Below are 17,112 nucleotides of genomic sequence, written 5' to 3' on the forward strand. Positions count from 1 at the left end.
TGCTGGAGGCTTTGTAACTGATCACAGGGTGCGTCTGTCCACCAACTTGGTCGATCGACTGACCTTCATAAAAATGAATCAGTCTTGGATCACCACCAACTACCAAGCACCTGATGCTGATGTAACCGAATAATTTTTTTTGAAATATCAGATCCCTTCAAAGACTGCCTATGCTGATGCTGAGTGACTATCCTGTTATGCTGAGTAATTATCCTCTTCCTCAATGATCATGCTGATAGCTTGTACGAACACTTTTGGTTCTGGGTGCCGCCACCAGTGCCTAAGGTCCAATTTTTAAGCCCCTTTTTAACAAGGGCATGTAATTACAATTTTTGATGCAATTCTTTGCAGCAGGGCTAGTCCTCCAACTAGAGTATCTGTGAGGGGTTGCATTGTTGTGGCACCAGTGCCTAAGGCCCAATTTTTCAGCCCCTGTTCAACAGGAACATGTAATTAGAATTCTTGATCTAATATTTTACAGCAGGGCCCTGTGAGGGCTTACGGTGTTGAGGCCACAACAACAGCTAAGGCCCAAATTTCTGCTGAGTATATAGGGCAGGCCCCTACTTTCAAACATGCAACTTACAAACGACTCCTACTTGCAAATGGAAGGAGACAACAGGAAGTGAGATGAAATCTACCCCATAGGAAGGGAAATTCTCTCCTGTAAGAGTTAATATGGGAAAAACTTTTCTCCTTTCCACTGATGCTTTATCACCAATCCTTGTTTCACTAAAAACCCCAAATTTTCCAAACACATTTGTCATTGGGACAAAAAGTGAGGTGAAATCTTCTGAAGAGGAGCACAGACAGCAAAACAAATGTCACAGGGGTGATAACCCTTCCCTAAGTTTTCCAAAAAGCTTAAAAACAGATTTTTTTGGCTGGAGCTACACTTTAAAAATGTACCAGTTCAAAATTACAAACAGATTCTCCTTAACAACAAACCTACAGTCCCTGTCTTGTTTGCACCGCCTGTATACTGCTGTTCAGAGTATGTAGGGCCTGGGGGCCCCACGCCTTTCCTTTTTTTTATTTGGGTGCGGGGTTCCCCTTAATATCCATACAGAACCCAAAGGGCCTGGTAATGGATTGGAGGGTACCCATGCCGTTTGTCTCGCTGATTTTCATCCATATTGCCAGGAGCCGACATTACATTAAAGCCGCAAGCAGTTTTAAATGACTTTTTTTCCTTTTAAAAATGTCATTTTGTGCAGGGACTGTTCTAAGCACAGGAAACACGCGCCACTTTACAGGCATACTATAGACACCCCCCCAGGTACGATATTTAAAGGAATATTTCACTTTTTTCCTTTTACTTTAAGCATCATTAAAATCACTGCTCCCAAAAAAGGCAGTTTTTAAAAGTTTTTTTTTTGCATTGATAGATGTCCCCTGGGGCAGGACCCGGGTCCCCAAACCCTTTTTAGGACAATACCATGCAAATTAGCCTTTAAAATTAGCACTTTTGATTTCAAACGTTCGAGTCCCATAGACGTTCAATGGGGTTCTAACGTTCGTGCAAATTTTCGGTCCGTTCACAGGTTCTGGTGCGAACCAAATTGGGGGTGTTCGGCTCATCCCTACTCCTCATCAGTGCCCATAAGTGCTGCCTCATCAATGCCCACCAGTTCAGCCTATCAGTTCCACCTCATCAGCGCACATCAGTGAAGATGAAAAATTACTTAGTTACAAAATTTACTGACAGAAAAAAAAGTAAAAAAACTATTTTTTTTCAAAATTTTTGGTCTGCTGTTTTTTTTTATAAAAAAAAAAAAAAAAAAAGTGATTACATACCAAGCAAAAGAAAGCTGTATTTGTGTGAAGAAAAGGATAAAAAAACTTGTTTGGGTACAGTGTAGTATGACCGTGCAATTGTCATTCAAAGTGCGACAGCGCTGAAAGCTGAAAAATGGCCTGGGCAGGAAGGGGGTGTTCGTGCCTGGTAGGCAAGTGGTTAAAGTGAAATCATAAAATTGAGAAATAACAATAAAAATGAAAAATTAATTTTAAATTTAGTGCCTGGGGATCCCCTAAGTCTGCCAGCAAAGTGGTGCATCTGTACCGTTTATAGAATCTGCAGCAGCAATAATGACATTTATAAAGCCAAAAAATGACATTTTCCCTGCAAGCTTTCATTATTTTATAAACAATGGCTTGGGGAGCCAGTCTGTATGATGAGGCCACAATTTAGTGCATTGGGAATTTTTTTTTTTTTTGTTGAATTCTGGTGTCTGTTTCAAAGTAACAGGTGCGGAAAAATGGACTTCACACCATAACCCTATAGAGCAGGGGTCTCAAACTCGTGGCCCTCCAGCTGTTGTGAAACTACAAGTCCCATGAGGCATTGCAAGACTGACAGTTACAAGCATGAATCCCACAGGCAGAGGCATGATGGGACTTGTAGTTTCACAACAGCTGGAGGGCAACCAGTTTAAGACCCCTGCTATAGAGGTACTGTTGATGAATCAAGTAATGGCTGTGCATCATCAAGGAGCAAGTGGCTGATGCTGTGTTCAAATAACTCAGCTGACACCTTCATGCCTGATGCTGGGACTATGGCAGTAGTAGCTGTGAACAAGGAGACAGATTAAGCCACTCTGGCAGCTGCCCTCATCTCTGCTTGAGTGACAGAGCATGAGGAGGATGATGATGGCTTAGTAAGCCAGTCCACCACCTCCTCTGCATGCTGTGGCTGGATCACCAAACAGAGGAAATTATGTCCTGCCTGAGAACTGACCACATCCACCTTTTGTATATGGACACATATGCTGGTGACCCACTCACAGTGCTATAGGAATGTCTGCCTCTCCTTGTTGGCCTCCCAGACATGATGGAGGGGCTTATTAACAAAATGTAACAAAGATGGGGAAATGTGTGCGTGGATGCACTTTAATGGAAAGTGGTGTTTGGTGCACTTTAACTTCAGTACTCACTACGCAGACACACTCCACTGACACACTACAATATACTGCAGTAAAACGGCACTGACGCAATGGAGTATACTGCATTAAACGTTCAGTAATGCACAGCAATATACTGCACTGAAATATAATGCGTTAAACATGCACTAACGCACTGAAATACACTACATTAAACGTTCACTAATGAACTAAAATATACTGCAGTAAACGTGCACCAACGCACTGAAGTATACGGTGTTAACCACTTACCCACTGGGCACTTAAACCCCCTTCCTAACCAGACCAATTTTCAGCTTTCGGTGCTCACATTTTGAATTACAATTACTCAGTCATGCAACACTGTACGTATATGAAATTTTTGTCCTTTTTTTCACATAAATGGAACTCTCTTTTGGTGGTATTTAATCACCGCTGAGTTTTTTATTTTTTGCGCTATAAAAGAAAAAAGACCGAAAATTCTGTAAAAAAAAAAAAAAAAAAAAAAAGCCTTTTTCTTCGTTTCGGTTATAAACATTGCAAATTAGTAATTTTTCTTCATATATTTTGGCCAAAATTTATACTGCTACATATCTTTGGTAAAAATAACCCAAATTTGTGTGTATTATTTGGTCTTTGTGAAAGTTATAGAGTCCACAAGGTATGGTGCCAATCTCTGAAAATTGATCACACCTGATGCACTGATGGCACCCTCAAGGGCTTCGACAGCCTCCTGTCTCCATCTTCAACCCGACTGCCCCTGCTGGCATGACTCATACCTATTTATGGGGTGGTCTGCTCCCTGTCAGCCCTTTACTGGGGATTGGCTGAGGTCCCCATAAATATTCCAAGCAGCTCCTCCTAGCCTCCACCCACTATGTCTATACCATTCTCCAATATTTCAGAAAACAGGGTGAGGCACCAGAGAGGCTGCTAGGATGAGTCATCCAGCCCTGAGTCACTGAACGCTGACCCAGGTTTACAACTTAGGCTTAGCCCTCAGGTAAATTTAAATTTTCTTACACTAACAGCTACACTAACAACCTAGCACACTAGAGGGTGCTACACTGGTAAAACAGATCTCTTAAATTGGGTACAAATGGATCAAAATGTTGGCAAGTTCAGCAGGAATCAGCTGTATTTCGCTCTGTGTGTAGCCCTTTCTGTTCAACAGAAGCAGATCATTAGATGAGCTTCTGTCTAATGGTCCTGCTGGAAAAAACAGCATTCAAGCAGCTGCTGCAGCCAATGGATCTGCAATGTTGATCAGTGTATTTTGACAGGGAAGGAGTCCCCAGACTGTCAGAATACAATAGCATATAGGGGAGTATGCAGGAATCTGTACGTGGTGTGTTTTTTTTGTTTTTTGTTTTTTTTGTTTTTTGTTTTTTTTTTTCGTTCAGCCCGCTGGTTGAATGAAAAAAAAAAAAAAAAAAGCACCATGTATACCAGCTTTATCCCTTTGTTAAATGCTCTTAGAGCTTAGGTGCATTTAGATGCATTTATACGCATCAACAATTTTTTACTGCTCCTCTCCTGAACGCGCTGGGCCTTGGGTTTTTTTCTGCCTCTAAACGCTCCAAAAAAAAAAAAAAGTCAAAGGCCCCTAAAAAGGGGCATTTTTGATGCCTAGTGTGCATGAGGCCCTAAAGTTCTATTTCTCCTGGGGGGAAAAAAAAGAGATGTGTAATACTTAGAATAAACTTTAGTAACTGAAAATTAAGTAATGCTTGAGAGAAAAAAAAAATCTTAAGGCTTAAGTGAGAAAAACATCTGGGAATTGACTGGTTAACAAAGAGACACAAACGGCTCCAAGACTTGGTTTCTCCGTGCAACTCGACATCACACAGAATGGGGGGAAAATTACAGTTCATTCTGTCACAAATGAAAAGAAAGAAACTGGAAAATAATATTTTAATTGCAGATTATATTACATTGTACTCCCCCCCATCTTCCTCCAAATTACCACCATCTGTACAATTCTTTCCTTAACCCATTCTGTTCTCACCCCTGTACAACCCTCTATAGAGCAGAGTAATTTTTACATTTCTGCTGTTTGATCGGCAATATCCTTATCATTACAATAAAACAGGCAGTGCAGTGCCACACACATACATAGATGCACCTTAATAAAAAATTATAAATTATATCAAGTGCAATATCAAAAACAGGTAAGTAAAAAGTCCCAAAAACACTTCCAGTGCCAAAGTAAGGAGGTTCATTTTACACCAACTTATTAAATTGCTCCAATTTCTCTTGTGTATCAGAGAAAACCCCAACCACCACCTTCTTGTGAAGCAAAGACTGGCTAGATATTTTTTCTACAACAAATACAGTATAAATCGCATGTGTTAAAATATGGATCCTTCCAGGTATGTTCACCAGCCTCAAGCCTCTTCCGCTCAATGGCACACAGGTTCAGTCCTAGGACCCCCTGAGAATGTCCGATTGGATGAAACACATAGGAGCGGAGACTTGGTGCTGATGTCACACCACTGCACAATCCTGGGTCGGCAGCAACTGTCCGTATGAGTTGGGTTGCTTTTAAAGTTGTATTTTACTGGTTTGTGATTGTGCTTTGCTTTTGCGGTGAATTCTGCTGTGCGAGATGGGAACTAGTTGTTTCTCTGGAAACCCAGATCCTGGATCTAGAAAATCAGGTGGCAACACTATGAACCATCAACAACCTGGAAAGGAGCTTGGACATTACCCAGCAGGTGCTGGCGGGGGCCAGTATAGAGGTGGGGGTGGAGAAAAAGCATGAGGTCTAACCACTATCCACATCAGACCTTTATCATGCAGCCTGGCAGACCAGGAAAGGAACATGCATACCCACATGAGATTGATACTACTGGGATTGAACCTGCTGTAAGAATCTGATCACTTTTATCAAAATTACAATAATCTTTTATTGTTTTTAATGGTATTTTCAGAAACCTATGCTGAAGCGGTTTGTATTGATGGATTAAACTTTTGGGTGGTAGGGTGGTTGGTTTCAGACAACCTCTTCAGATCGTATGTCTGATTCCCAGTCAATCAATAATGATGGAAAAGTTGACTGAAAGTTGCCACATGTATGGTCTGCTTAAGTTGGGCTGTCTTTGGATGGTATATGGACTTCCATATATGACCTAAAGGATGAAAGTATATGAGCAGGGGGACAACATTGGCACCCCTTTCCACAATTGCAGATGTCATATTTCTGTCCTCATGCAACCCTTATCACATTTAGGTAGCAACATGTGCAGCTGGAGAATGTTACCGACTGCCCATCTCTGTCTTCTTTACAGAAAAAATTTGAAGCTGCCACATGTACATGTAAGATGTACAGCTGTTAAAAAATACATGTAAAATTGATGAGGATTGTCTTCACGATCAGAAGTGTTGCAATACATGTGGATACAATTGCGAGGACCCTGTGCCAAGTACCAACAATTTCAAATATATTATTATTTGGGATTTGTATAGAGGCAATGATTTGTGCAGCTCTTTACAAAATAAAGGGAGACAATACAGTTACAATACAATGGGAGGAGGTGATGAGGGAGCTAGATAGCAGGAGGTCTTGGGAGGAGTGGAGAGAATGGTTTGGGTTATTTTTTAAGAGGACATTGGTAATGTAGCTTGGTACAGAGTTGTGACTTGGTTTGTATGCTCTTGTTATTTTTTTAAATTTTATTAGATGGGCAACCAGAAGCCAGTGGAGGGTTTAAAATGGAGGGGTGAAGGACACTGAGTGAAGGTCAGTGGAGGGATTGGCAGAGAGGGGTGGAGGCCATTGAATGGAGGTTGGGGGTATGAATTTTAAGTAGAATCCAATAAAAAATGTTGTGAGGGTACCCCCTAAATGTAATACCTGGTCCTTAAGTCTGATATGGATCTTAAAGTGGTTGTTAAGCCACTCTAACCTGTATACACCATCAGCACTGCCCCCTATTATAGAATCCCCCTCTGTGTGTGATCTATAAAAATAAATGCTGCAAATACCTCATTTCACAGCCGAGATTGTGATCACATGATTGGCCAGCTTTCTCCTTTTCTCCTCTGAGAGATGCAGCAGGCGGGGCTGAGATTCCTCTGTTGTCAGTTTGGAGGGGAGGAGGAGAGGAGGAGGAGAGAGTGGGCTGGTCATGTGATCGCAATCAGGGCTGTAAAATTAGGTATTTACAACATTTATATTTATAAATCGTTCACAGAGGGGGACACTGCAATAGGAGGCAGTGCTGATGATGTATACAGGTCAGTGTTATGAGAGCAGCAACACACAGACAGAGAGAGGAGGGGGGAGGAGGACACAGGAGCAGAGAGGAGAGCAGATAACAGGCTGCTGATGACAGAGGCACATAAACTGACCACAGTGTCTGGTCCCAGCAGCCATGATACACCATTGTCAGTTTACAGAGGGAAGAAACTGGCAGGATTAGCCAGGTTTTTTAGGTGTTACAGGGGGCCAAATGACACAGGACAAGCACTGTGTCATATAACATGCTTTAAAGGAGCAGGATCCATTTTTTTAACAAACGCAGGGGTCCCACCAAAATCTATATCAGACCCTTACCATGCAGCCTGGAAGGCCAGGAAGGAGATGAGCATACCCACAAGAGATTGATGCTGCCACAATTGAACCTGCTGCAAGAATCATTTTTTTGTTATTTTAATGGAAGTTTCTATAAATTATGTTGAAGCAGTTCATATTGATGGATCAGACGCATGGGTGGCAGGGTGCTTGGTTTAAAACAACCTCTTCTGACCATATGTTTGATTCCCAGTCAATCAAAAATTATGTAAAGTTTGTGTATGGTCTACTTAAGGTGGGCTCAGCAAACTGCTTTAATTCAATGTGTTCCTGCTTCCTACAATCTTGTCCTGTTTTTTGATGGTATATGGGCTTCCAAAGCTTGATTTAAAGGATATGCATGTATGAGCAGGGGGGCAGCATTGGCACATAGGAATTGTATGAGAACAGAAATATGCCAATTAGATTCAGATCGCAGTGTGTGCATCTGGAGAATGTTACTGACTGCCAGTCTCTGTCTTCTTCACAGTTAAACCTGGAAGCTGCCCAAATAGACCATCAGTATGTCCAACAAATATTCAAAATGGATGCAATACTGACCAGGATTGTTCAGGGAATCGCAAGTGCTATCACATATGTGGATACAGATGCACTGAACCTGTGCCAGGTACCAACAATTTCAAATGTATTATTATTATTCAGGATTCATATAAAGCCAATAGTTTGTGAAGCACTTTACAATATAAGAGGAGACAGTACAGTTACAATGCAATACAAGACAAGAAGGTTAGGAGGGCCCTACACATAACAGCTTACATTCTAATGAAGCGAGGAACGTGATACAAAAACATAATAACTGTGTGAAGGATAAACTGATAAAAATAGGAGAAAGTAAAAGTTCAGTTGTTAGGTTGAGGTGGGATAGGCTTCCCTAAAGAGATGAGTTTTCAGGGATCTACCAAAGGCGGACAGAGTAGGAGACAGTTGGACAGATTGATGGAGAGAGTTCCAGGGGAGGAGTCTCTAGAAAAGCCATGGAGGTGACCATGGGAGGAGGTGATGAGAGATCTAGAGAGCAGGAGGTCTTGGGAGGAGAGCAGAGGAGAGGACGATTTGGGTGACATTTTGAGAAAACATTGGTACTGTAGCTTGGGGCAGAGTTGTAAATGGCTTTCTATGTTCCAATATGGGAAAGTCTCCCCCAGTGGGGTTTTTCTGCACCAAAATTGCATTAATTTGAGAAATGTTTCTTTTTTTTTTATTGAAAAAGTAACAACACAGCATAAACATTTAAAATATGAGCTCTGGTTGGAGATGTATAACACCATTCAAAATTCTACAATAATATATATCCATACAACAGTACATGATATTTAGTCAAACATCTGGTATGCAAATCCCAACGCGTTTCAACATGCGTGGTCAAAGTCTTCCTCAGGGATTAATTTGCTGTCAAAAAATATATATGCATTGTTTGTTAACGCACAAAATATATATGCATAAAATTCCTTTTATTCACAAGTAGAATTAGAATTACAATTTATGATGTATGGTTACCAATGAATGGCTGTTCGCTCGTTCATCTAAAACCATTATGGGCCGTTCATGCCAAAATTCGAGCAGCGTGTAACGGCCCATAATGCACTGCGGGAGCGCAGTGCATTGCTGTATGATGATTGGCCAGAGCATGCACCACGACCTGCATGCTTTGGCCAATCACAGCACCCTCAGCTAAGAGAGCCATAATTGACCAAAGGCAGGGTGCCTTTGGCCAATCATGGCTCAGGGGGACTAAGTCCACGCCCCACACTATATAAAGCCACCTGCACGTTGTAGCTATATCTCACTGCAGGCCATTCCTGGTGTACTGTTTCTAATATACTTCTGACAGGCTGGTTATTCATTTAGCTGCAATGTATTTAATATATATCTCTCTCTCTCTATATATATATATATATATATATATATATATATATATATATATATATATATATATATATATATATATATATATATATATATATATATATATATATATATATATATATATAGAATCTCCACTGTATCCAGTTTATTTATATCTGACTGCAGGCTGTTCCTGGTGTACTGTTTATAATATACATCAGGCGGTGTACACAGTATGCAGTGCTGTGCACCAATAGTGCAGTTGCTCATACTTTTCTGGTGGTCAATACAGTACACCCATAGTTATTACACTTCTTTTGAGTACACCCATAGTTATTACACTTCTTTTGGTGTGCACAGTACCTTGCACCCCTAGTGCAGTTGCTACTACTTTCCTGGTGATGTACACAATACATACAGTGTAACCATAGTTGTTATTAAACGTCTGGTTTACACAGTACTGTGAACCCCTAGTGCAGTTGCTACTACTTTCCTGCTGGTGTACACAATACATACAGTGTAACCATAGTTGTTATTAAACGTCTGGTTTACACAGTACTGTGAACCCCTAGTGCAGTTGCTACTACTTTCCTGGTGATGTACACAATACATACAGTGTAACCATAGTTGTTATTAAACGTCTGGTTTACACAGTACTGTGAACCCCTAGTGCAGTTGCTACTACTTTCCTGCTGGTGTACACAATACATACAGTGCACCTGTAGTTGTTATTACACTTCATTTGGTGTACACAGTACCCCTAGTGCATTTGCTACTGCTTTCCTGGTGGTGTACACAGTACACAATACAGTGTAGTGTTTCTTTGCTAAACAAAATTTACAGCATGTCCGGAAGGCCACCAAGGAGCAGCAGACGCTCACAGGCCACTAAAAGAGGGCAAGCAAGCTCTGTGTCTACAGTCGACAGTGCTGCTCGTGGACACAGTGCATCCTCAGCATGTGGCTGTGGGGCACTCTTGTCCTTTTTTTTCTGCAGCTGGCCGTGTTATTGAGCCACAACATGCAGAAGAGTTGGTGGAATGGATAACAAAGCCGTCCTCATCCTCTGTCACCCAGGCTCTGAGTAGTTTGCCTGCCAATGCAGCTGCCAAAGCAGCCTATTCCATCGGCTCCATGACAACAGTCACTCCTTCCCTAGCCCCACCATCATGCACGGAGGAGTCTGCCGAACTATTCGACCACAGTGTTGGGTACATGCTGCAGAAGGATGCGCAGAGATTTGAAGGCCTCCGATGATGGTTCCCAGGTTGAAGAGAGGAGTAACGTCAGCCTAGAGAGATGGGCTGCCCAGGAAGGTCAAGAAACTGGCAGTCATGGTCCTCCAGCTGCATCATACTGCCAGGTTTGCTCCAGTGACAAGGAGGGAGGGGATGATGAGGTCACTGACTCAACTTGGGTGCCTGATAGAAGAGAGGAGGAAGAGGATGAGGCATATCTCCAATGAGGTAGGATGCCCTCCAGGGGGCAGTTTAAGGGCAGCCACCCTATTGCATCACACCGCAGAGCTAAGCAGGTGCAGGGCGCTTCTGACTCCCCACATATTTTGAAAAGTTCTTTGGTGTGGGCCTTTTTTGGGACATGTTTGCAGCAGATAGCAGATACGTCACTTCCGGTTACGGAGCCAGGGAGCTTGGAACGCAGCTGGACTGCACGCTGCGAGATGGCTCTTCCTGGATATCGTTTACACACATGGTGTAGCACTGTTTTTAGCATTTTTAGGACTTCCTTACATCTCAAGGCCCCCTTTATCCAGATACTAGTATTCCTGCAGGTCCGCCGATCACACAGGAAGAAAAAGAGGAGGAGGAGGATTGTGTCAGCATGGAGGTAGAGGATAACACTCACTCAGCATCAGCAGCAGTCTTCAAGGAATCGTTTTCAGTCTTCAGAAACCCATGGAGTTGTATGTGGCTGGGAGGAGGTGGTTGAAGATCATGTGATCCTTAGTGACCCAGAGGACTCAGAATCTAATGCCTCTGCAAACCTACGCTGCATGGCCTCCCTGATCCTGCAAAGTCTGCAAAACGGCCCTAGGATTCGTGGTATCAAGGAGAGGGATCATTACTGGCTGGCAACCCTTCTTGATCCACGTTACAAGGGTAAGGTTGCAGAACTTTTCCAGCCTTCGCAGAGGGAGCAGAGGATGAAACATCTTTGGGAGGCCTTGCAGAAAGGTTTGTGCAATGCGTTTCCAGAGCCTGGAAGGTTACAATCTCCTGGTGCTGGGCAACATGTTGCTGAGGCTTCGTTCAGTCACAGAAAGAGCGGTGGAGAAGGTGGCCGGCTGACCGATGCCTTCAGGCAATTCTTCAGTCCTCAGCGCCCAGGTCTGATCGGTTCCAGCAACCATCACCAGCATCTGAATTAGGAATATCTAGGGCAAGATCAGACTTGGAGACCTTTCCAGCAGAACATCCACTGGGTTACTGGGTCTTGAGGATGGACCACTGGCCAGAGCTTGCTCAATATGCAATTGAGCTACTGGACTGTCCTGCATCCAGCGTTCTTTCTGAACGCACATTCAGTGCTGCTGGAGGCTTTGTAATCAGAGTGCACCTGCACACAGACTCTGTTTATCGGCTCACGTTCATAAAAACGAATCGGTCTTGGATCACCAGCTACCAAGCACCTGATGCTGATGTAACCAAATGATTTTTCTATGGATGTGGGATCCCTTGAAGACTGCATATGCTGAGTGACTATCCTATTATGCTGAGTGACTATCCTATTCCTCCTCAATTTTCATGATGATAGTTTCTAAGAATATTTTCGGTTCAGGGCACCACCACCACTACCTAAGGCCCAATTTTTCTGTCCTTGTTTCACAGGGGCGGGTAATTACAATTTTTGATCAAATATTTAACAGCAGGGCTTGTTCCTGCGCTCAACAAGAGTATCTGTGAGGGGTTGCAGTGTTGTGGCACCACCACCACCGCCTAAAGCCCAATTTTTCTGCCCCTGTTTAACAGGGGCACGTAATTGTGACGAAAATATAAGCGTAGGATAGTTTTGCCTAACTAGATGTGGTGTGATCTGTAGAAGTAGTGTAATTGTAGATGTAGTTTAATTCTGGGTTATTAGAAATATAGTATTCTATGTCAGTCATGCACATATGTTCTTTCATTAGCATTTGAAAAGGACAGAGATAGTTTTTTTTTCTAGGATCTAAGTGACACCTAGATGCCAATAAAAGCTCCCATTAGAGTAAACATAGATTGCCACCTTCCTGAGGCTCAAAGAAAACAGCTAGTCATCTTGGCCACACGGATCTGCAGGGGGCATTCACAAGGCTCCGGACAGTCTGTAAGCTTTGATTAATATCAAGAGATCTAAGGAACCTATTTTATCTCTCATAAAAGCTAAAATATTAACGGCAGAGAGATGAAAATAATTCCTTTTGATCGTACACCTGATGGGTTACGTGTACATGTAACTCTATATGTTTAGCAGGTGTGGAATCCTAGAGAACCACACAAAACCGTTATATGGCGCCTGATTGCGGCAGGCAGGCAGTGATTGGTACTGTTGCGATCGGCATGATGCGCTGGTATCGGAAATCCTATCCATGACCCAGCAATCAACGCTATTCTAAGCCAATTCCACTCTGGTAAATTCATAACACAAAACCTCTTGTGGGCTGAGACAGGAACACCCCCCCAGGGTTGATTGGCCAAGGGCTAAAGTCCACCCCACATCCATATTTCAATAAATTGGGTAGCCTGAGATATGGACATTGTTCTTCCACGAAGCCAGTTCGAAACTGGGGAGTTCCCACATGTTCCAGTATGCTTCTACAAGATAGACTTGGGTAAAGTTTATTTCTGTTTTTATCCCTTTTTATTTTCATAGCAAATTGCCAATTGTGTGTCTTTCTGCATTTTTTTTGTATCTTTTTTGGTAAATCCTTTCTTTGTATATCTTATATGCACTGCCCACTTTCGGGATATTAAATGATAAAATTAATAAGTGACTTCTGTGTACTAAGCTAGGACTCATATCTCTGGAGAGGTTGTTGTATTTTAGTGCCTAAGTACTCGGTTTAAGTTACGTACCAATTGATATGCAATTGCACTGTGTGTTGGCAGATTGCATGCAGATTGTAAGCAAACAGATCTTCCAGACAGAGATCTGTGTGTGTGGTGGCTCAGCAGACCAGTCTGCGGACAAACTGTTGGGTGGTGGCAGGCTATCGTTTATTGTATGTCTGGTGTGTGGGTGTGGGGACAGTGGGAAGAGTGATTAACACCGGGGTTCAAGCTTGCAGGATAGCTGGAGGAACCCTAGAAGTGTGTAGTAATTGCTGGACTGCTCCCCAACCCTTAGAGTGCACCAGATTGTATGTAAGATTTGTATCTGCCTGTGTGTGGTCAGCTAGCTGGATTGGAGTGGAGTCTCCCTCTAGTGGTGGCCAAAGGTAGTGCAGGCTGTGAAAGTACCACAGCCGGTCTTATATGCGCAGTATAAGTTCCCCCTTATTCCCTTAGTTCCTCATATCCCCCGGTCACGGAACGCACGTCGCGGTTAGTTAGTAGCCGTGGGCGTGTGAATTTGTGACAGTAATTACAATTTTTGATCTAATATTTCACAGCAGGGCCTGTTTCTGCGCTCAACAAAAGTATCTGTGAGGCTTTACAGTGTTGTGCCACCACCGCCTAAGGCCCTATTTTTCTTCCCCTGTTTAACAGGGGCATCTAATTACAATTCTTGATATAATATTTCACAGCAGGGCCCGTTCCAGCGCCCACCAAGAGTAACTATGAGGGCTTACAGCGTTCTAGTACCACCAACACCTAAGGCCCAATTTTCCGTTGTATAGGGCAGGCTGTATAGTATATACAGGCGGTCCCCTATTTTCAAACATCCATCTTACAAACGACTCCTAGTTACAAACGGAGGGAGACAACAGGAAGTGAGAGGAAATCTACCCCTAGTAAGGGAAATTCTCTCCTGTAAGAGTTAATATGGGAAAAAGGTGTCTCCCCACTGATGTTTTATCACCAATCCTTGTTTCCTTAATAACCCAAAATTTTCAAAATCCAATTATCATTGGGACAGAATGTGAGGTGAAATCTTCTGAACAGGGGCACAGACAACAAAACAAATGTTACAGGGGTTATGATAACCCTTCCCTATGTTATCCAAAAAGCTTAAAAATAGATTTTTTGGCTGGAGCTACACTTAGAAAATACACCTGTTCCAAATTACAAACAGATTCAACTTTAGAACAAACCTACAGTCCCTATCTTGTTTGTAACCCGGGGGACCACCTGTATACTGCTGCTGTTCAGAGTATATAGGGCCTGGGGGCCCCACACTTTTTTTTTTTTTTTTTAATTTGGGTGCGGGGTTCACCTTAATATCCATACCAGACAGTCCAGACCCAAAGGGCCTGGTAATGGGCTGGAGGGGTACATTACATTACAGCCGCAAGCAGTTTTAAATTACTTTTTTTTTTTTCCCTTTAGAAATGTCATTTTGTGCAGGGACTGTTCTAAACACGGGAAAAATGCGCCACTTTACAGGCATACTGTAGACACCCCCCAGGCACGACACTAAGGAATATTACACTTTTAGTGTTTCACTTTAAGCATTATTAAAATCACTGCTCCCGAAAAAACGTCTGTTTTTATAACTTTATTTTTTGCATTGATACAGGGTCCCCGGGTCCCCAAACACTTTTTATGACAATAACTTGCATATTAGCCTTTAAAATTAGTTTGATTTTTAATGTTCCATTCCTATAGACTTTAATGGGGTTCGCACAAATTTTTGGTCTGTTCGCATGTTCTGCAGCGAACCAAACCGGGGGGTGTCCCTACTAGTCAGTATGTATAATTATCCCAAAGGAAATTGAAGTGATGTAAGGGGTCATAATATAAGGGCCATATGATGAAAAAAAAGGGCCAACAAAAGTAGATTTTGAATAACAGTGTGTTGAATGTGTGTGAGGGTGAAAAAGTTTTCTAAAAAACTGAAGGATTAAAAGTGTATCAATTATATCCTAAAACTATACTCATTGTATTAAACATTTCTCTATAAAGCTGTATTCCAATAGTTGTTAAAGATATAGTATACCTTATAGCGGAAATCGCAATAGCCAAACTGCAAAGCATTATAATTGATGTCGGATTGAAATTGGCATAGCCCCTATGCAACCACATGGGGGCCCGGTAAGTGTGAAAAATGTCTGTTAAAGAAGATTTAAAGACGTAAATCAGAAAAGTGATAAATTAAATGGAAACCACTGTCTGTTTATAGAAGACAGAAAGAAGAAATGCATATGTGCGCCAATGCAGCTGGTCGCCGCATGCATTGTATAAAAACACTAACCTGTATTAAATGCATGCAGTTTGTATATGGACCATCTCCTCCAAGCGCTGGGGATTAATAGATCCTCAGACTATTGGGATTTATATGAGTGTGCCAGATTAGGCACAATTAGCGGCAGGTGCAAGGCGATACCTCCCACCCATCACCGGATGCACAAACCACGTTCCGGAAGGGGAAGCCCTGACCGCCGAGGCCACTTCCGCCACAACAACGAGACGTAATGACGTCACGCGTGCGGGAGACCGACATCCGGAAAAGTGATCTAGTATGCCGCCGGCAGGGGGGTGGCTCCACCCCGCGGGCGGAAAGGAAAATTCCACCCGCCTAAGGGAGCATATGCTCCCCACTGCTGGCTAGGCACTAGAGCCGGAATCGCCACAAGGAGAGACAGGACAGCCAGAGGGCACAGGGATCTGAAAAACAAAATAGAGAACACAAACAAATGAAATCAAACTTTTCTGTGCCAAGTAATATTGGGGCTGATTTACGAAGCATTTGCGCCATGAGTTGCGGCGCACGCCGGTGCGCAAAGGACATTTTTGTATTTAAAACATTTTGCGTCGGTAAAACAGCGCAATTCCCCATTTACTATTCTCTTTGCGGCGCACGTGAGGAGGCGATCGGTACGCCACTATAGACATGGCGCACGGCATCTTTAACTTAAAATTTAAACAAGCTGGAAGTGCCAATATTATGGGAGTGATTTGGGGTGATGTGAGGAAGTATAGTAATAACTGGCCCTTAGGGCCAGTTCACACCATAGAAACGCAGTCCGGATGCATTCCAGGTGCTTTTCTTCATGCGCGTTTTTGATGCGTTCGAGTGCATTTTTGGTGCGTTTTTAATGCAGTCCAGTGCTTTCTTGCCCCCTCTTTTTTTCTTAACCTTAAATAAGGACAAGTGTGTTGCAGTGCATTTTTGGTGCATGTAGGTGCGTTTGGTGCATTTTTTATGTGTTTTGTGGTACGTTTTTGATGCAGTCAAGTGCTTCCCCCCCTCTTTTTTCTTAACCTTAAATAAGGACAAGTGTGTTGCAGTGCATTTTTGGTGCATTTAGGTGTTTTCCAGTGCGTTTTTGATGCGTCTTACAGCTTTCCAGTACAGTTCAGTGCAGAAAAAATGCAGCATGTTCTACTTTTTTACTGGAACGCACTGGAACTGCAAGCACTGGTGTGAACTATGCCATTGAAAACCATATAACCGACTTTCCACTGCATTGGTGTGAACTGGCCCTTAAGCAATTTGGCATATTTAAAGGCATTTCTCCTTGTTTCATTTTTGGGGTTGTCCAATTGGTGACATTGATATGTCCCTTAGCATGGGAACTGGGCCCTCATACCCATTTTAAGGCCAATAACTAGAAGATAAGCCAGCCAAGTGGGGACTAGTAAAATTACCAAGTCACTTCCCTTAGGCTGGCCATACACTATACAATTTTCTT

The 17,112-nt window shown here is 42.7% G+C and overlaps 1 protein-coding gene across 1 annotated transcript in view; it reads left to right on the top strand.

The window, feature by feature from the left end:
* The window catches only part of LOC141141324 (uncharacterized), a 128,587-nt gene that overhangs the window by 54,225 nt on the left and 57,250 nt on the right, over positions 1–17,112 (top strand). The window contains exon 4 of the mRNA XM_073628997.1: positions 7,946–8,083. Within this exon, the coding sequence (XP_073485098.1) occupies positions 7,946–8,083 (138 nt within the window). The remainder of the gene's footprint in view (positions 1–7,945; positions 8,084–17,112) is intronic.

The sequence above is a fragment of the Aquarana catesbeiana genome, linkage group LG04 (genome assembly GCF_042186555.1).
Source record: "Aquarana catesbeiana isolate 2022-GZ linkage group LG04, ASM4218655v1, whole genome shotgun sequence".
Classification (NCBI taxonomy): domain Eukaryota; kingdom Metazoa; phylum Chordata; class Amphibia; order Anura; family Ranidae; genus Aquarana; species Aquarana catesbeiana.